This window comes from Podarcis muralis, chromosome 3 (genome assembly GCF_964188315.1).
Source record: "Podarcis muralis chromosome 3, rPodMur119.hap1.1, whole genome shotgun sequence".
NCBI lineage: Eukaryota > Metazoa > Chordata > Lepidosauria > Squamata > Lacertidae > Podarcis > Podarcis muralis.
The window spans coordinates 70542903-70563625 of NC_135657.1; the positions used below are offsets into that span (position 1 = coordinate 70542903).

General features: G+C 41.0%; 1 protein-coding gene and 1 long non-coding RNA gene across 8 annotated transcripts in view; one reads left to right on the forward strand and one right to left on the reverse strand.

Moving 5' to 3' along the window:
- The window catches only part of LOC144327279 (uncharacterized), a 218423-nt gene extending 206071 nt beyond the window's left edge, over positions 1-12352 (reverse strand). Inside the window, exon 1 of the long non-coding RNA XR_013392275.1 lies at positions 12108-12352. This is a non-coding gene — a long non-coding RNA (uncharacterized LOC144327279). The remainder of the gene's footprint in view (positions 1-12107) is intronic.
- Positions 1-20260, forward strand: part of CDK19 (cyclin dependent kinase 19) — an 83664-nt gene extending 63404 nt beyond the window's left edge. For all 7 annotated transcript variants that reach the window (XM_077926088.1, XM_028723175.2, XM_077926087.1 and 4 more), the window contains 7 exons: positions 1818-1961; positions 2127-2196; positions 2908-2980; positions 3778-3875; positions 5268-5346; positions 7263-7511; positions 14582-20260. In XM_077926088.1, the coding sequence (XP_077782214.1) occupies positions 1818-1961; positions 2127-2196; positions 2908-2980; positions 3778-3875; positions 5268-5346; positions 7263-7511; positions 14582-14713 (845 nt within the window). In that variant the 3' untranslated portion in view covers positions 14714-20260. The remainder of the gene's footprint in view (positions 1-1817; positions 1962-2126; positions 2197-2907; positions 2981-3777; positions 3876-5267; positions 5347-7262; positions 7512-14581) is intronic.
- Positions 20261-20723: the final 463 nt, after the last annotated feature.

Genomic DNA, 20723 nt, shown 5'->3' on the forward strand with positions numbered 1-20723 from the left:
CCTGCCCATACGCTGCACTTCAGTGCACCCATGCAGTTTTATATCTGATTTTCTTCTCCTATTGCATTATCTGTGGATGTGTGGATATCGCAAAAAAGAGAAGAAAGAGACACAAGCAGAGTCAAATCCATATTGAACTCCAGTAGGGATGAGCCCTTCGTATATTTGAAGAGTGGTTCTAGCTTTTCCTTATTATTCATAGTGCTTTTTTAAACTGAGGACTCAATTTTTCAATTTGTAGAATTGTATAACAGATGTACAGAATAAATATTGCTGTAAATGAAGCCTGAGACCAAAATGGCATGCTCTTAAAAAACTAAGTGTACAATCCAGCCAAAATTAAATGTTCCCAAGTCAAATTTGTTTTTGGTGGAACAGATCAAAGCATGTGCTTAGCTCTCCTGTTGAAAACAATAGAACTTGGCAGTGCCTAACTCTAGGTGGATTATGCCCAAAGTACATAACTGAGAGACCTTAATAATCACTGTGATAAAAGCGATTTCATTGTGGTGTCATGAGTGTGGACAAAACCAAACACCTCCAGAAAATTGGGGGGAGGGGAAAGGATTGAGTGCTAATTTCTGAAGCTTTTTCTGGAAGTCACTGGCTAGCAGCTGCTATCCACCCCCCCCCCCCAAAAAAAGCCCTTGGATGTGGGGAACACTACATGATGATATTGTGTCTCTCCTGAGGGATTTGGGCAGGAGGGGTGGCAATGGCAGACACATTAATAAAGCTAGGAATAGTGAGGCCAAAATAATACAAGAGAATTTCTTTCCCTCTCTCCGAATACTATAGATTTGGGACAAATAAAGGAAAGTCTTCACACAACATAGTTTTATTTAAATGACTGCTAGAAAATGGTGCTGGCAGCAGCTGATTGCTCCTGGCTAAGAGTGGAATCCTATACCTGTTAACCCAGTAAAGTCCCACTGGGTTCAATAAGGATTGCTCACAGTGTGCAAGTATGAGTATGTTTTAATGAGGGTTAAACAAATTCATGGGGGATAGTTCTTTGAACAACTCCCAGTCATGATAGCTAAATGTCACCTCTGTGCTCTGATGCTGCCTACTTCTGAATGCCCATTGCTGCGGGACATACGATAGGGGTAAGAGTGTTACTCTCATGCACAGCACGAGAGTTTTCTAGACAGTGACTGTAGCTTCCAATTCTACAAGCTCTCTTGTCATCTTTGACACTCCTGCTGGCCCTTCAGGGGGACAATCGCAGCAGTATGTTTCAGCTCCTCCACACCCTTCCCCAGCACAACTCAACCAGTCTCCTTTCAACCAGAAATGCCCTGGGCTAATTTTATATAAATAGAAACTTCTTCATGTGACTGTCATGAAAGTACCTTTGGGCCAAATAATTTGTTTGATTCTTCATCATTATATGCACCCTCCCCATCTAACCCACCCTAAACAACCTTCTTTGGGAAATTCCAAAATGAGGGTTGATAATCATTGCTGGCATTCATAATTTGGTTGAAGTTTGAAATGTTGCAGAAAATTCCTGCTTGAGTTTGTTTGAATGTCTTTTTAGATAGTCAACAAAATAGCTTTTGTTTGTCATCAGACATAATAGTTTTTCTGCTTTGAATCAGTTTTGTACAGTATCTGATTATGAAAGTATGTATTCATGTGGAATTTACAGGGCATTTTGTTTCATCTAGTTGCATCACAACTATGCCATTTTAGTTTATCCATATTTGCTATATATTTCATTACATCATTTTGTGATGAGCATTAGAAGTATCTTACTTCAGTGAAAAAATAAATGAGGATACCTGGATTGCACATGTGATCTTCTTTCCTAGATATATGGGCCATTGGCTGCATATTTGCTGAGCTATTGACTTCAGAACCTATCTTCCACTGTCGTCAGGAAGACATCAAAACAAGCAATCCTTTTCATCATGATCAACTTGATCGCATATTCAGTGTAATGGGATTTCCTGCAGGTAATTTAATGTTATGAAGCAGCCCCATGCAAAATCCTTTATTTGATTTCTGCCCACTCCCCATAAATTAGTCTTATCTTACCGGGGAGTAAAAATGCATTAATTTGTGTACAGTATATCTTCTTATCCTTCAATAAGTTTTCAAATTGCTTTTTCTTGTCAAAGATAAAGACTGGGAAGACATTAGGAAGATGCCAGAATATCCTACACTTCAAAAGGACTTTAGGAGAACAACGTAAGTGCTATGTATCATTGACTAATGGCAATTATGCTTCTAAAATATTATTAGGACCAACTTTTTGTTGACTTCATTTGTTTAGTACAAGGGTAGTCAACAATTGTGCTCTCTACGTGTTGTTGGTCTACAACTTCCTCATCCTTGACTACCAGCCACGCTGCCTGGGGCTAAGGACTCCATGTGGTTGCTCTAGGCAGAGTAGTATGAATCTGTATGATGACGAGCCTTCAATATTCATTCTTCTGTTTTTATGTTTTTTCTGTATCCTGGTTTAAGCTTTAATTCTATCACTTGCTACTGTTTATATTTTGTATTATTTATGTTGTTTTGTGGTATTTTTAGCTTCCTTGAACCTCAGTTAAAAATGGGATATCAATTAATCAGATTGATAAATGTAGGAATTTTGTGACGTCAGTCACCCCTGCATTTGTTTAACATATCCCATACCCAATAAATATCAATACCTTTTACCTCACATCCCATAATAAAACATACTGCCATATCCATGTTTACATATTTGAATGAAAAAAAGTGATATTCATGAGACACAAACAAAATACCACCACTTGCCTTGCAGTACATCATTTGTCTCGGTAAATTAAAAAAATCTCAGAAAGTGTTATTTGGAATGTAAATTACTACATACATTTCTATGTTTTTGTTAATGTGTTACTCTTTTGAAACATGTTTTTCCGTTGGGTTTTTCAGGTATGCCAATAGTAGCCTCATAAAATATATGGAAAAACACAAAGTTAAGCCTGATAGCAAAGTATTTCTTTTGGTAAGTTACGCTGCCCATCTCATTGTGCTGTTGAAGACTGCTTATTTTGTAAAATAATAAGCACAGTTCCATATATGTCTATTCAAAAATAAATTCCTGTAGATTTCAGTTGGTCTTCCTCCCAGGAAATCTGTGTATCAGATTACAGGCGTCCCTTTTTCTGACAGAAAATGAGGATAAAGATGCACGGATTTGAGTACTGAATACTTTTAAAAATCTGTTTTCTGTTCTTTTATTTTTGGTGTTCTTAATGTTATTGGCCCGATTGACTATTTTTTCAATTAGCCCTAAAGTTTTAGGACTGACTAAAAATTAACGAGCCACCAGTTCCAAATGTCATCATCTAAGAGTAAAGAAACTCAAATGTGACATTGCTGGTTGCCCTACTGAATATTAGTTCCTGGCGTGCAGAAGTAAAGCAAAGTTGCTTTCTTCCTCCTCTTGTGGGATTCCCAGAAGCATTTGGATGGCCACTGTAGGGAACGAGACACTAGACGAGATAGACTTTTGTTCTGAACTTTTTATGACATCTTACTGTAGACACAGGAGAGACAACTAAGTTTATTTTTCTCCTGCAAAGTCTTTTTTTCTGAATTACAAATGATACTAATTGAGTGTGTATGTTATCATGTATTAACCACCATTTTTGTGTTACTATAAAGAAGCAGCATTCATTCTGTGTATGAAATCCTAAGTTTTTCTTTGATTTAGTTACCATTTAATACTTGGTATTTTGGCATATAACCCAGTGAGTGCTATTCATATAAACTTACTTTCTCTAATATTGTGCTACACAGCTTCAAAAACTTCTCACTATGGATCCTACAAAAAGAATTACCTCAGAGCAAGCTTTGCAGGATCCCTACTTCCAAGAGGACCCACTGCCTACGTCAGAGTATGTCTCTCTGCTAACCCTTTCCTTCTTTAGAGCTTTCCCCTTCTTGATAAGGGTAAATTTGGCTATCTGTGTGCCCTGTGAATATATAAAAATATGTCTAAATAGTTCACAAGGCAGAATATTTGTCTGCCTATATCCTTGAAACACCTACTTACATACCAAGTGAAAGTATGCTTTCTCCATTCAGTAAGGAATAGGTGAGTGCAAGGGATTAAAAAAGAAAAACTTACATTTGATCACTTGCCTTTCCCAGGAGACAGTCAGCTTGATGATGCAGTTCACTAAATGGACAGAGATTTCCCTATGAGTTATCAAATTTAGTAAAAGTGAAGGGAACTTGCAAACATAATGGGTTATGCATTATTTACAGGTTTTTCCTCTGAACATAAACTTCATTTTTATACAGCACAGCCAATGGTACAGTCCTACTCTGAAGTAAGTCCCATTGAGTTCAATGAGGCATACTTCCCATAGTTTCTTGGTTTGGTTGGGAGCCATAGCATAGCATGGTTGAGGGAAAAAAGCATTCTATCAGTTCCTGTAGTGGGCTTTCTTTAAGCCTATTTGTAGCATGGAGGACCCCTGGAAAAGACCCTGATGTTGGGAAAGACTGAGGGCACAAGGAGAAGGGGACGACAGAGGACAAGATGGTTGGACAGTGTTCTCGAAGCTACCAACATGAGTTTGACCAAACTGCGGGAGGCAGTGGAAGACAGGAGTGCCTGGCGTGCTCTGGTCCAGGGGGTCACGAAGAGTCGGACACGACTAAACGACTAAACAACAAAGCATGGAGGACATTTTTAAATATAATGCATTTTTTCAAGCCTAAGTGTTGGGGCAATGCAACCTTCTTGAACAATGCAGCTGCAGTGGAAAGCTGACCCTTCACCCCTAAACTGTGGTTAATATTAACTGTAGCTTGAAACACACTAGCTTATGAACTATGGTTTTAAGTGAACTTGTTCCAAACTATGGTTAAGATTAAACACAGATTTGTCAGATTTGGACAATATGAAAAGCTGTGGTTAAGAAAAAATGGAAGTGAATGTCCCCAAATTTCTCAAAGTCACACCACTGGAGAAGAACATGTAGGCCCAGAGGGAAACGAGGCTCATTTCCATCATGATAAAACACAGTTTATGATGACATCCCAACATGATCAATGAGTAATCGGAGGTAGCTTAAAATGAACTAAAAAAAAATCCAACGTTTTCACATCCATGCTTGGCGAGGTATGTGTGTTGTGAAATTCATTAGCCAAAGCTTGTTCATGGAACACTAAACTGTAGTTTTGTATTATTTTCAAATGAAGTCTTTAAGATTGTAGTACTTTTAAATAAATGCAAGATTGAAGGATAACACCCTCAATGTTTTCTTTCTCTGCCTCAGTGTTTTTGCTGGCTGCCAGATTCCTTACCCAAAACGAGAATTTCTCAATGAGGATGAACCTGAGGAGAAGGGGGATAAGGTATAGTTCAAAAATTACTCAACAGTAAAGAAGAAGAAAATATGGTTCTTTGGCAGAAACACTGACAGAACACAAGGGGTTGTATCAGACACACATTCCTGGTCAAGACTATCCCAGCACAGTGTCATGGGACATTTCTAAAATATGTAGCATTTTCACGCCTGATGCTTTACAGGGGCATGGGTTGATTTATCTTGAACAGCTAATTTAGTAACACATGGCTGGAGGAAGCAAGAGAGGATGCTTTTAGCTCTAATCATCTGATGATGATATCTTTCAGTTGATGAGAAATTTCCCTCCAGCCCTTTATGCCCTATATTCTGGGTAGCAAAGGGCCTTGACTTGGGTGGTTTTTTGTTTAAGTGTTTTTGATTGATTTTCCATTTACAAAAACACATACAACAAGAGAACTTTGGTGTCCACAGACCTTCATAAAATAAAGAATGCAGAGTTGACACAAATTAAATTAGTCCATAAGATTCCATATTCTTCCATACGTTTGGGGTGGCTTCTTTGCACAATCCTCCTGCCACATATATTCAATGAAGGGCTGCTCAGTGTTGTAAAACGAGAAGGAAACTGATTTTCCCTTAGCAGCATTCCCGTAAGGCTAGTTTTTTTAGCCAGTGCTATTGTCCATACTCTTGGCTTACCCAAATTTGATGTTTAGAGCTCCAGGAGACCCCCAGCACTTGGCTATTTCCAATCACATAGCCACAAGCAGAAAGAGTAGGAGGTTCTTGTGACACGATGAAGCATCCAGCATCCCCAACAGCTAGTTTAGGATATGCATGTTTGGTCATATATTTTCAAAACAGTTTTTCAACTCTCAGGCCTTAGGTGAAGCTAATTCTTGTTACAAGAATTCCCGCCCCCCTTGGTCTAAAATGGCCTTTAATCATTTCAGGTGTTAACAAAAGCAAATAAACCAATTTCCCTTTTACCCCTGGTTCACAGGGCTACATTTCAGTCAACTACTTTGATCTTTGGCCAAGAGCACATTCCTTTGGCCATAAACCTGATGAACAATTGCAAACTGTAGTCCTGGCTGGTTGGTCCCATTGAATAGTGACATGTCCTCTTTTGCAATAAAAGCACAAACATGGTTTCAATTGTAACTTCTCGCAGTGGTAAAACAGAGTTTTGTATCCTTGATGGTGGAAATTCCTTTTGCTTTGTGTTGCCTTTTGTTCAGCCCTCTGATTATAAACAATGAAACCCTTTTATTACACTGAGAGACATGGGAAAAGAAATTGACACCAAAGCTTCTTTTTTTAGTGGCTATTTAATTCTTACTTTCTCACTATTAACCCCACTTTATATGTAATGCTATGGAAATCCTACAAAAATTGAGCTCAGGTGTTACAAACAAGGGAAGAGGTTGAAGAGTAAGCTAGTTTGCCTCTAAGATGCTTTTGCTGTGCTGGAGGGTGGAGCACAGGATGGGGCGGAACAACAGGAGGAAGAGGCAGGTCAGGCAAGTGTGAGGCCATCTGCTTCCCCACCCTCTTCTGCACCTCTGTGTCCTAGAACCAGGAGGGAATTGAAAAGGAATGAGCAATGGAAGCTTCTATGCAGGCATAGCCTCTGAGGAAGGTACATAAACTGGTGTGGGGGAGGGTTCCCCTATTACGGCAGCTGCTCCATAGGGCTCAGACCCCAGAATAGCTGCCTAGATGCTAGATTGGTGCGCGTAGGTCTCTAGAACTGTAGAAACGACTATATTGTCATTGACAATAAAGAATTAACTACAGTATCTGCCATGTGCATTCCTTTGGCTGTGAAGCGCCCTTGACAACAGTATATAAACAGTATTCATAGCCAGTACAATCTTGTGTAAATTTGTGTGGACTGAAGAAATTGCTAAAACATACTCATCCAAACTCTGGCTTTCCCTCCCATGTTCAATCTCATAGAATCAACAGCAGCAGAACCAACATCAGCAACAAACAGCACCTCAGCAGCAAGCAGCACCTCAGCAGCAGCAGAACAGCACCCAGACAAATGGAACTACAGGGGGAGGGGGAGCAGGAGGTGGCGGAACTGGGGCAGGTCTCCAGCATAGCCAGGACTCCAGCCTCAACCAGGTGCCTCCAAATAAGAAACCACGCATAGGGCCTTCAGGCACTAATTCAGGCGGGCCTGTCATACCTTCGGATTATCAGGTACGGTTTTTGTTCATTTGGAACATGCTATAGCGCCAGTTGCCCTTTGTCACACCTGAGCCATGTGGTGAACTTTTAGGCTGTAGCAGAGATGGAGAACTCTCCAGATGTTGTTGAACTCCAATTCTGACCCAAGATGCCCAGTGGTCAGGAATGATAGGAATTATCATCCAACAACACCTGAAGGACCACAGATTTCCTGCCCATCTGCACCAAAGCAGTCATGCACCCAGATCAGGTCACTGTGCAGTTTGTTGGTCGTTTTCCTACATCCTTTAACAGCAGCCTAACACATGTGAATTAAGGAGGTGAATTCCACCCCCGCCCCCGTTATGCTGGGAAAGCGTTGTCTGCTAAATTTCAATATTGTTGAGCCTGGAGGGTATGAAAGAGATAGCAGCCTTACATCCAAACTGCTGCATTGAGGACAAGGATTCAATCAGCTCATCAAAGGCTGACAGTGATCAACAATTTGGGGATATGTTGTAAGACACTCATATGACCTAGTTTAGTGCATATTCACATAGGGTTATGTGAATCATCTCTAGCAGACAGCTAAATCCACATGACCTTTTTGAGGCCTAATTGCAACAACAGTCATATGATAGCATCATCATACAAAACTGGTAGCGTATATTAGTTTTCATGGATAATGTTCTTTTCATTAAGTGAACATTGTAGAATCACAGAATCATAGAGTTGGAATAGACCACAAGGGCCATCGAGTCCAACCCCCTGCCAAGCAGGAAACACCATCAGAGCACTCCTGACATATTGTTGTCAAGCCTCTGCTTAAAGACCTCCAAAGAAGGAGACTCCACCACACTCCTTGGCAGCAAATTCCACTGTCGAACAGCTCTTACTGTCAGGAAGTTCTTCCTAATGTTTAGGTGGAATCTTCTTTCTTGTAGTTTGGATCCATTGCTCCGTGTCCGCTTCTCTGGAGCAGCAGAAAACAACCTTTCTCCCTCCTCTATGTGACATCCTTTTATATATTTGAACATGGCTATCATATCACCCCTTAACCTCCTCTTCTCCAGGCTAAACATGCCCAGCTCCCTTAGCCGTTCCTCATAAGGCATCGTTTCCAGGCCTTTGACCATTTTGGTTGCCCTCCTCTGGACACGTTCCAGTTTGTCAGTGTCCTTCTTGAACTGTGGTGCCCAGAACTGGACACAGTACTCCAGGTGAGGTCTGACCAGAGCAGAATACAGTGGCACTATTACTTCCCTTGATCTAGATGCTATACTCCTATTGATGCAGCCCAGAATTGCATTGGCTTTTTTAGCTGCCGCGTCACACTGTTGGCTCATGTCAAGTTTGTGGTCAACCAAGACTCCTAGATCCTTTTCACATGTACTGCTCTCAAGCCAGGTGTCCCCCATCTTGCATTTGTGCCTCTCATTTTTTTGCCCATTTTTTTACATTTCTCCCTGTTAAAGTTCATCTTGTTTGTTTTGGCCCAGTTCTCTAATCTGTCAAGGTCGTTTTGAAGTGTGATCCTGTCCTCTGGGGTGTTAGCCACCCCTCCCAGTTTGGTGTCATCTGCAAATTTGATCAGGATGCCCTTCAGTTCATAATCCAAGTCGTTGAATAAGACCGGGCCCAAGACAGAACCCTGTGGCACCCCACTAGTCACTCTTCTCCAGGATGAAGAGGAACCATTGATGAGCACCCTTTGGGTTCGGTCAGTCAGCCAGTTACAAATCCACTGAGTGGTAGCATAGTCAAGACCGCATTTTACCAGCTTCTTTACAAGAATATCATGGGGCACCTTGTCGAATGCCTTGCTGAAATCAAGGTAGGCTACATCCACTGTGTTCCCTTCATCTACCAGGCTTGTAATTCTGTCAAAAAACGAGATCAGGTTAGTCTGACATGACTTATTTTTCAGAAATCCATGCTGACTATTGGTGATCACAGCATTCCTTTCTAGGTGCTCACAGACTGTTTGCTTAATGATCTGCTCCAGAATCTTCCCTGGTATTGATGTCAGACTGACTGGGCGATAATTATTTGGGTCCTCTCTTCTCCCCTTTTTGAAAATAGGGACAACATTTGCCCTCCTCCAGTCTGCCGGGACTTCGCCTGTTCTCCAGGAATTCTCAAAGATGACTGCCAGTGGTTCTGAGATCACATCTGCCAGTTCTTTTTATACTCTTGGATGCAGTTCATCTGGCCCTGGAGACTTGAATACATCTAAACTAGCCAAGTATTCTTGTACTATCTCCTTAGTTATTCTGGGCTGTGTTTCCTCTGCTGAATCATTTGCTCCAAATTCTTCAGGTCGGGCATTGTTTTCTTTATCGGAGAAGACTGAGGCAAAGAAGGCATTGAGGAATTCAGCCCTTTCTGTGTCCCCTGTTTGCATTTCACCATCTTCTCCTCTGAATGACCCCACTGTTTCTTTGTTCTTCCTTTTGCTACGGACATACCCATAAAAGCCTTTTTTGTTGCTTTTAACCTCTCTAGCAAGCCTGAGTTCATTCTGTGCTTTAGCTTTTTTGACTTTGTGTCTACATGTGCTGGCTATTTGTTTGAATTCCTCTTTGGTGGTTTCCCCCCTTTTCCATTTTTTGTACACATCCTTTTTTAATCTTAACTCAGTTAAAAGTTCTTTAGATAGCCACCCTGGCTTCTTTAGGCACCTTCCATGTTTCCGTCTCATTGGTATTGCCTGAAGTTGTGCTTTTACTATCTCCCTCTTAACAAACTCCCAGCCACATGAACTCCCTTTCCTTTTAGTATTACTGTCCATGGGATCTCACCCAGCACTTCCCTAAGTTTTATGAAGTCGGCTTTCTTAAAGTCAAGAAATTGAGTCCTAGTATGCTTGGCTGCTGCTTTCCGCTGTATAGTAAACTTCAGAAGAGCATGATCCTTCCACTTCTACCCCACTAACCAGGTCATCAACATTGGTTAGGACCAGATCTAAAATGGCTGTTCCTCTTGTTGCTTCTCCCACTTTCTGGACAATGAAGTTGTCTGCAAGGCCAGTGAGGAATCTGTTTGACCTTATGCTCTTGGCTGAGTTTGACATCTAACAAATATCCGGGTAATTGAAGTCCCCCATTACTACTATCTCCCTTCCTTTTGCATGCTTGGCCATCTGTTCCAGGAAGGCATCATCTATGTCCTCCGTTTGGCTTGGGGATCTATAGTAAACTCCCACAATGAGGTCTCTGTTATTCTTCTCTCCCTTAATTTTGACCCAAATGCTCTCACTTTGGCTTTGAGGTTCTAAATCTTGGATCTCTTCACAGGTATACACATCCCTGACATATAACGCCACTCCTCCTCCTTTCTTGTCTGGTCTGTTTCTCTGAAATAGATTGTATCCCTCCATTATTACATTCCAATCATGGGACTTATCCCACCAGGTTTCAGTGGTGCCTATTATGTCATATTTAGTTTGCTGTACCAAGAGCTCAAGCTCATCTTGTTTATTTCCCATGCTTTGCGCATTAGTGTACAGTGTACAGACATTGAAGTCCATTAATCATTCCCCTGTGTCTCTTATTTAAGGATTTTTTCCTCCCACCACTAGGTCTGCGTGCTGTTTGCTCCATTTGGTCTATGACATTTGGATGATCATCTTCATCAATTGATAGACTCCTACCTTCAGGAGCACTGTCTCCCTCCCCCACATTAGTTTAAAGCCCTCCTGATGAGGTTTCTGAGATTTTTGGCAAAAACATTCCTCCCAACCGTTGTGAGGCGCAGCCCATCGCTTGCCAGAAGTCCATCTTCAAGAAACTGCAGTCTGTGATCTAAGAATCCAAACCATTCCTGTTTACACCATTTGCGAAGCCAGTTGTTCACTTCCACTATTTTTCCCTCTCTCCCTGGGCCGCGTCGTTCAACTGGGAGGACAGATGAGATGACAATTTGTGCATTTAATTGCTTCAATTTCCTGCCCAGAGCCTCGTAGTCTCTTTTGATCTTCTGGAGGCTATTGCTTGCAGTGTCATTGGTTCCCACATGAACCAAGAGGAAGGGGTATTTGTCAGTGGGTTTTATGATTCCTTGCAGTCGTTCAGTTACATCTTGGATCTTAGCCCCAGGGAGACAGCACACCTCCCGAGACATCTTGTCAGGCCCACAGATCACTGCTTCTGTTCCCCTTAGTAGGGAATCCCCTATCACCACTACACGCCTCCTCTTAGGTTTGGTCGGGGTTCTTCCGTGAGCTGTCCGTTCCAAGGTCGCCTGCACATTCCCTGAGGACTGACTTTGCTGCTCGTCTTCATATACCTGATCGACTGTAATGAGGGAGAGATCCTCAAATGGAGTCTGTTCTTCGTCTTCCATGCTAGGGGAGAGGACTTCAAAGCGATTGTGTATTTCTAAACAATCAGAGCGAACCCTGGGCCTCCTACTTCTTTGAGTCACATTTCTCCATATATCTGGCACCTGTGTTGGTGAACTAGCCTCCTTAGCAGGGGTGTCCCCTGTCTCCTCCTTGGTGGAGACGGTGTTCTCTGTTGCTTCCAAGAAGAGCTCCAGCTCTCTAATTCTTTGGAGCGTAGCTACATGTTCCTCCAGTTGCTGGACTTTGTCTTCTAAGAGGGCAATCAACTGTACTTTTAGATGTACAGTGGTGCCCCGCAAGACGAACGCCTCGCAAGACGGAAAACCCGCTAGACGAAAGGGTTTTCCGTCGCGGAGGCGCTTCGCAAAACGAATTTCCCTATGGGGTTGCTTCGTAAGACGAAAAAATCTTGCGCGTCCCCGCGGGTTTTTTTCGCTTTCCCCCCCTTTTCCTAAGCCGCTAAGCCGCCTATCAGCTGTTCCGCTGATAACCCGCTTAACAGCTGATCGCAAAAAGCCGCTAGACAGCTGTAGCGCTAATCCGCTAAGCTGTCAATGGGCTTGCTTCGCAAGACGAAAAAACCACTAGACGAAGAGAATCGCGGAACGGATTCTTTTCGTCTTGCGAGGCACCACTGTATTCAAAAATTTGCGGCTGAGCTGCCAGTGCATGCATTCCTGGAATCAGACTGCAGGAAAGACATTGAAATGTCACTCAAACACTGCTTGAAGAATTTGGATCTCTGCTTTGATACCCAGGCCAATTATTCATTCTCTATTTTGAAATCATCTATAAGTTTACATTAATCCCAGTTGGTGCCACAGAATTTGTTTTGTTCTGCTTCCTCCATAGAAGCTTTGGTAGGACATTTTACTCTCAAAAACAGAAAAATAAATGGTGAAGAGCAGTGATTTCGTTGAAAGGTTAGATTTAATATGAAGATCTGTGAATTTCCCTCCTATATTTATGTAGAATACTAATATCATTAGGCCTTCTCATTTTTATGTTAAGTTAATTGGAGGTAAGGGAAGGACCTAGTTAAGAACATTTGATCTGCCTTAATAGCTGGTTATTTCAATACAGTTTCAAAACATGCATAAGTTGCCAATGCAGTTTGGAGGGGATAGGAGAAATAATATTTCAGATTTATTGTAGCATCTCCTGTTACCCTATTCTGCCTTGCCACGCTTGCTGAGCATGTGATTTAAGATGCCCAGTTAAGCTTACCAGACATATAATGCTACCTATCCAAGCTGAATACAGAAAGTTTATAGGACCCTTGGAAGAATATTGTCCCAAGGCTGATGTCCTGTGTTCAGCTTGTTGAGTCACCAGTTGTTCTGGTCTTGGCTGAACATTTATATGGTTTCCCAAGCATGCTAGGCTGCTCTGAACAAGTGGGTTATATACAGTAGTACTTGCCATCTTGAAGAAAGTAAATTAGAAAAAGTAGGCTTTGAAAACCATACTGAAAAAGATTCATATTGGAAACTTTAAAAAAAAAAATACTACTGTATATCATTTAAGTAACTAAACCAGTATAAATTTACAGAATAATTATGCTTCTTATTCCAATATTAAATAAACAGGAACTGGTTTTGTATGCATTTGTTATCTTTATAGCCCTTTCTCATTCTTATCCCCTTCTGCCATTTGCCATATTTTAAGACTTCCATTAATGGAAGGAAATTCCTTGTTCTTGCAGCACACAACAGATCCATCACAAGATTGATATTTGAGACATAACCCTTCATTTCTGAATGTTTAGTCATACTCATAGTATGTTTGTTTATCAATTGCAACCACAGAATTGCTTTTAGTGGTGTGGTGACATCAGTCTATCATAAAGCCAGTGTTTCTTACTTGATAAACTGCAGCCAATCTTGTCATTTCGTATTGTAAACCTCTAAGTAAACTGCTTAGAAATTCTGAAGAAATTGCAATAAATGAATGAAATAAATAATTAGAACATCACAAGCTGCCCTTTCGGCTGATAGACTTTGACCTTATTTTTGCTGTATGACTCTATTGATTCCTTTCCCCCAATAATTCAATTTTGTTCTTTCAGTAAAGCCTTATATTGCTATAAAAAGAAATACCTCTGGCTTCCAAGTCATGAAATCTAGGTATAACTGCATATAGTAAGCTGTCTCTTGCTAGCATTAACTGGAGCATCATAATCACATAGAACCTTTTCTTGGTTCATTGTCTAAAATAAAACTTCTGTACAGTATAGCTTTTTAAAATCTACAGTAGCTCCTGTGCAGTGTTTGTGTGATAACAGTATTAATAGTGTAGATTGATACCTTCTTGTTATAATCCCTTAATTGTATACCAAGACCTCCTGTGCAAGTTCCACCAAGTGATTTCTGCGGATTCCTTCATGCCGTGTTCCACATAATTGTAGATAATCCCTGGCCATTTGGCCAGGCTTTCTGTGTTAGGGTGTGTGTGAGGAAATTGCACAGGGCAAAAACGGGGAGGCAGGAACCACCCCATTGCATGAGCAGAGTTCTCTGGATCCAACCATATGTTTTGTTCAATAGCAATAATCCAGACATTCTATTAGTAAAGAAGAGAAAAAAGTGGGGGTGGGGGGAGCAGACAGTATAAATCCCTGTCTCGTTTCCCTGCCCAGTGTAAATCTATCTGAGAGAAAAGACAGGGATCATCAGCATTAACATTTTGAAAAATCATTTTGGAGCAATTCCTGCCCACCAAAATGTTCTAACATGTTTTGTTTCCCTCCCTCCTTTAGCACTCCAGTTCACGCCTGAGTTACCAAAGCAACATTCAGGGATCTTCTCAGTCCCAGAGTACAATGGGCTATTCTACATCATCTCAGCAGAGCTCTCAGTACCATCAGTCTCACCAGTCGCACCGATACTGAGGAGAGCACATAGACGGTGTTAGAAAGGAATGAACTAGCAGTTGGCGGACTCCAGCAATATGAAGTTCATAACCATGAGAAGAACCAAAAATGCAAAACTGTGATGCAGATTTTAAAGTTAACAATTATAAAAGGAGAACTTTTATTAACTAATTGTTTTGAGACAAGAGACCTTTTTATCCTTTTCTCTCTTTTTTTGCCATAAAGGAGATTCTTGTGAAGTTTCCCCTCAGCTTGCTTTCGCATGCGTTCCATTGTGGTTACTCGAATGAAACCGTCTGATCCGAACCCAGCACTTAAACTTCTTTAACCTATGGAATTTTTGAAGGATTCCTGGTGCACCTTTCTTGTGTTGTAGTAATTGCCATAAATCTTATCTTTTTCAAATCCCTTTACCAGGATTTTAAAGTTTTGAAACCTTGAACTCCCAGGCTTTTCAAGCTTGTATATAGTTAGTTTTTTACTAGGCAAACCCGTTTAGCTATACAGGTATAATGCACCTTTTAAAAGCACTATGTTATTTTCACAGGATATTACTGTTTTGCTCATGGATGTCAAGAACAGCAGATTTTACTGTTCCAGAGTATTTTATTATTCCCTTTTTTATTAGTCTAGTTTTCAGATGAGGTCTTTAAAAAAAAAAGAAGAAGAAAAGAAAAGAAAAATATACAACCCAAGTCTCTGCAGCAACTATTACATGTTATGTGTTTGGATTGAACACCAAACAGAAGATTATGAATGTTTGTTTTTATTATTCAAATGAGCTCCCATAGATCATTTGCCATTATCTTCCAAGTGGGTTGACCTAAGCTTTGCTTTAAATTAAGGCATAACAGTGAAGTGGAAGGCAAACTCTTCTGTGGCTCCAGTAGGACAAGAGTATGCTATGGTGTCTTCTCTAGTAGTTTTTCGTACATGCAATGGTGTCTTCTCCCATGTTTATCAGTTTTTCGGAACTCTGCCCTAGGAGTTTAGCATCAACTAGAAAAAGGGCAAACAAGGAGACTGTGCTACTACTTTGGGGGGCTGTCAAGTGGGACAGAGCATCTTTTTAGTATATGTTTTACCTTCTAAGTTTTGTTTGTTTCTGATGAAGCTTTCCTTTGCTAAATGTGGATGGTTCTGTAACTTGCAGCAAAAAAGGGCAAAATGTGCTGTGGCACCTTAAGAGACTAGCACATTTGTGGCATGAACTGCTGCCAACTTGCAGGACACTTGCAACCATGAACCTGGACAAGCCATTTTTATTTTTTACTATTACTAACCTTCATTATCCATTTGAACCAGATCAAATATTGAAGTTGTTGAGCAATGTCTTGAAAGTGCTTAGCCTTCTCATGTGGGAAAATGCATGTTTTGCCATCTTACCACTGCTGTGATTAACCTAAATTGGTTAAGTGCTAGGTAAGTGAGGCTGTACTGAAACGACTGTTTTCCTAACGTCAGACATATTGTGGATGTTGGTGTATTGGATAGGCAGCTAACAGAGGGGATGTCAGCTCATCACCAGAGCATAATACTGGAGAGCCATTGGGTTGGATCTAAAGATCCACCTATGGAAGGGGTAGGCAGAAACTGACTATCCCATCCTCTCCCCACTAGGTCAGAGCACCCCTGAATATTCTCCTCTGAGGATCATGGCACTTAGCTGAGTGGGGTGGTTCTGGCAAAGGGGTCCGAGATGGAAGAGGGAGCTCACAGAAGCTCAGACAGAGGCATCTACTCATATTTTAAGGGGTGCTCCAAGGGCTACTGGGTAGAAGAGGGGACAAGAAAGTCATAGGTCATAGAATTGTTGAGTTGAAAGGGACCACAAAAATCATCTAGTTCAGTTCCCTGCAATGCAGGAATATTTCACCCAGTGTGGGGCTCAAGACCACGGTCGTGAGATTAAGAGTCTGAAGCTATCCTTCAGTCCCCTTCTGCCTGGTTGCTTTCACAGGTAGATCTGTATATCAAACTCAGTATCAAGTACCTGTGATCAGAGACCATACTTTGAGACATCTCCCTTTGTTTTGTTTTTTTAAGAGGCCCAGAATTACAGCTAGTAAAAGCTGTATATCTTCTGCAGTTCAGCATCTTGTGATTCTGAGCCCACCCCCCACCCTGGTCTCTCTTTAAAAAAACCAGGTTTATTGCCTTTCTGAATATGAAGATAGGCATAAAGTTTGTCAGCAATGCTTAGTGAAATGCTAGATGGTAAGGAAGTGGAGCTGAATAGGATTTTCAAGGGTTAAATCTTGAGTGCCCATTAGTGGCTTCCCTTCCCCATCACTAGCAAAAGCCAAATACATTGTCCAACATGTCTGCTAATTTGCAGTATTTATACAGACTGCAGAATCCAGCTTTTTCTTGTGTGGAATTCAGGTTACCTTGGTGCAGAATGGTTTTAGCTCCTCTGACTTTATTGCACTAAAATGGAAAAGGCATAAATTTTAGAATATACATGCAGCACCCTGTATTTGTCATAATAATTAATAAAGAGGTACAGGGAGGAGCCAGTTATTGATATATGCATTTATAAGCATTTACATGGTATAGCAGGGGGGTTTGCAGACTTCAGGCTTGTTGAAGCTACTTTACTTTTTACTGGAACCCCAAAATCTATCAGCCAGAGCCATATAGTTGAAATTAAAGGAAGAGTGCCTTTGAGCATTCTGAGCTTACAAATGTGTTTTCTGTACCAGGACAGGACTGAGCTCACAGTCTTTTCACACAAAAGTCTACTTCTGGTTAACATTTCACAAGCTTCATGTGTTTGGGAAATGTTATATTGTTGTTGTTATTATTAAACAACTGGTAATCACAAACTCTTGCTAATCTGCTCTCTACATCTCTACCAATAGATCCTGATCTACCTTCTGCCTACCCCTGCTGTCTAGCGGGAGCTCATGCTCACTCTGTGTTCTGATCTGAATTGATATAAAAATCACCAAATCTTTGCACTAAGATTGCAGTAAGCTAACAAGGGGATGGGCCAGTTTTCTTGAGGGAGGAACTATTTTAATCCCACGAGTAATACATTTATCCTATCCCAGGACTGTGTGTGATTCCACTTTAAACTTTAAAAGGTCAGCTCATGTTAAGCTCAGTTGTCTAGTCACTGACATTGTTCCATTTGCTGTTGATACCAAGTGGCTCTCTGGAGAGAGCCAAAAATTAATTTATCATAGCATACCCATAACAGGGGGACAAAACAAAAAGTATTCCATTTGATACAAACATACATTTATGCATCATGTATCTTACACTAGTTTTGTTTTACTGAAGTAATGTTTCTTTTGCACCAGCTTTCAGTGAAAATGTTCTACCGGCTCCATGTCTTCCTGCACCCAAGCTAATGTTTGGTGAGCAGTTTAGGAGATTTAACTTTATTTTTATTGTCTTGTGAATTGCTCATTTTCCTCTTCTCCCTCTGTTGCTCTGTCCCCCAACCTCCCGTTTGCTACAGCCCAGCATCTGCGGCAAGCTCTGTCCGAGTGTGGGTTCCTCTGTGCATGCAGTGTGACGACCTGTCTTGAATGTGCTTTATCTCCATGAGCTTCCAGTCCCCTAGAAGGATGGCCATGATCGTTGTCTGTGCTGACGATAGTTGCAAATTGCTTGCTTGCTATATATCCCACTTCCCCATGGTGTCTGTACACACAAATGTAGCTGTGCTAAGTAATACTTCATGGCCTTCCAAATAAGCATTGGCAGGGGAATAGATGAAAGTATAGGTTTACACTTCTGAAATGTTTACTGCACTCATTCTGTATTTGTATTTTGGCTTTTTGGGGCATACTTGGCCTATTGCAGTGAGCTGTATGTGTATAATAAATGAGTGTCTCATGTACTGCAGGGCTAAGGCGAGCCAAGGTGAGGTAGCTTTGTTTCAGGGGGAATTTCATGAAACAAAAATGTAATGTAAGACAAATCATATATTGTATGTTATGGAAACACAGAACATGGACATTTTCATAACTGTGCAGCTCTGTCAACTCATTCTTACTAGCATGTGCAGCTTTGACGTCACCTATAATAAGTTTCTCTTTCCTATCTCATCGGCTCTTAGAAGTGGACGTGGAATCGACCTTGGTTGGTTTCTGTCTTGCTACTTTGGGAAACAGCTAGCTGCTGAAGCCTCATTCTTACAATGTTGCTCTTCTCAGCTTTCAGAGAAAAGGAGCAAAGAAATAGGATTAGCAAAGCAGTGATGAAATGTATTGGGAGCATAGACTGCATAATGAAGGAAGACTTTTGTGAAAGCTGCAAGTCCTGCACTCTATATCTGTGACACTGTATCTTTTTGGGTGGGGCTGGGGTGGGAAGGATGGGAGGACATCCTGAGGTTGGGGAGGTGGAAGCGTGAAGTATTTGATTATGTACGATATTTTATATAAACATAATAAGCTTAGTTCCCCTTCATAATCTTCAGTGATGGTACTTAAGCAACATTAAGCAACGATAACTGTTTTAAGATAAAAGAAACATATTGTACATAAAGTCCATGTGTAATCTATATGTTTTGCCACACAAGAACGATGTGTATTGCTTTATGGGGGGAAAGTCCTTAATGCACTGTTATCTCCTAAATATTTAGTAGTAAATTAATACTATTTAATTTTTTAAAGAAAATCTGTCTTGTGTAGACACTAAAAAGTATTACACAATGTGGACTGAAGGTGTCCCTTTTTAACAGCAGTTTAAATAATGTTTTATATCTGTCATGTAGTATGCTTTTAAAATGGTTTTTAGTTGTATTTCCTCACTGTGGAAGGGTGCCTGCCATAAGTTTTCTTTTATATATAATTTCACATATTCATCTTCTATTCTTGTGTCTTTATTATATAGTTCTGTGTCCTCTCTTATGCAACTTCAGCTCAAGAGTGATGCCCCACGTATGGCAGTGTACTTTATAGTGGCTGCTGAGTTTTGCAAAATCCAGATTTGTACTCTCACTTCTTGGGATTTCATGGGGTGCTCAAGCTAGGATAATTACATTCAAGTCAACAATGTAGGGGAGTCCTAGAAAGTACACCTCCAGCCCCATTGAAGACATACACACCATAAGGGCCTTTCCTGCTTCTGTCCGGAGGTCAGTCATTCTTCCTTGCTGTCACCAAGCATTGATCTCAACTGGCTATGTTGCTGAAGTGAAAATGTAAGAATCTGGCAGCTATCTAGCAACTGCCGAATATGCTTAACCTTGAACTAGCGTGAATGTGCTAAGTGGCGCGAATATAGGATAGGATGTCACTGTGGGAGTTCAGTTCTTGCTGCCACCCAGCTCACCTCACCTCCTGCCCTGCAGTGGGAGAGGCTCAGTACCAAGCTAGAAACGTCCACCAACTCTGCTGGGCAGTTTCAAGACACTGAACTGTCAGGCTTTGCCCTCATAAAACATTTACTGTTTTCATAATGTCCCAGAAGACTGTTAAAACTATGCTTTTTGTTCATTACATCATTTTTATTTTTTGTTGTAATTAAATTGAATTGCTTCAGTGTGGATTTTTTAAACAAGAATAATATACGTTTGTAATAATAATAATAAAAAGTTGAAGTCAAGCAGCTGTGTGATGAGACATGTGTAAACTTTGGGCTTCAGTGGAAACAGGATGAATTCCACAGACCTGAACTGTTTGATTTAAGACCCTTCTAAAATCTGCCTCAGGAATTGTGCTTAGGTGCACATTACGTCCCTTCTCAGCTGTTCCTTGGAAGACAGTACCAAAAGATCTTTTGTATGTTGAATCAGTACCTTTCCATGGAGCTATCACTCCTCATGCAGCCCCTTCACTTCAGTACTGATCTACCTATGATTGGGTCCATATGGTCCTGAGGCAGGGTAGGGGGAGAAGACATTTCATGGGCTTAGCCCCTTAGATGCTACAAGGGGACGTGCCATGAACCTATGCCTGAAATCTCTGTAGATAAGGTGGTGTTTCTGAAGCAGGGGCCTGGGAGCTAACTGCAATGTGTCACGCTTTTTAAAATCTAAATATATCATTGCTAGGTTGCCTGCTGTGAA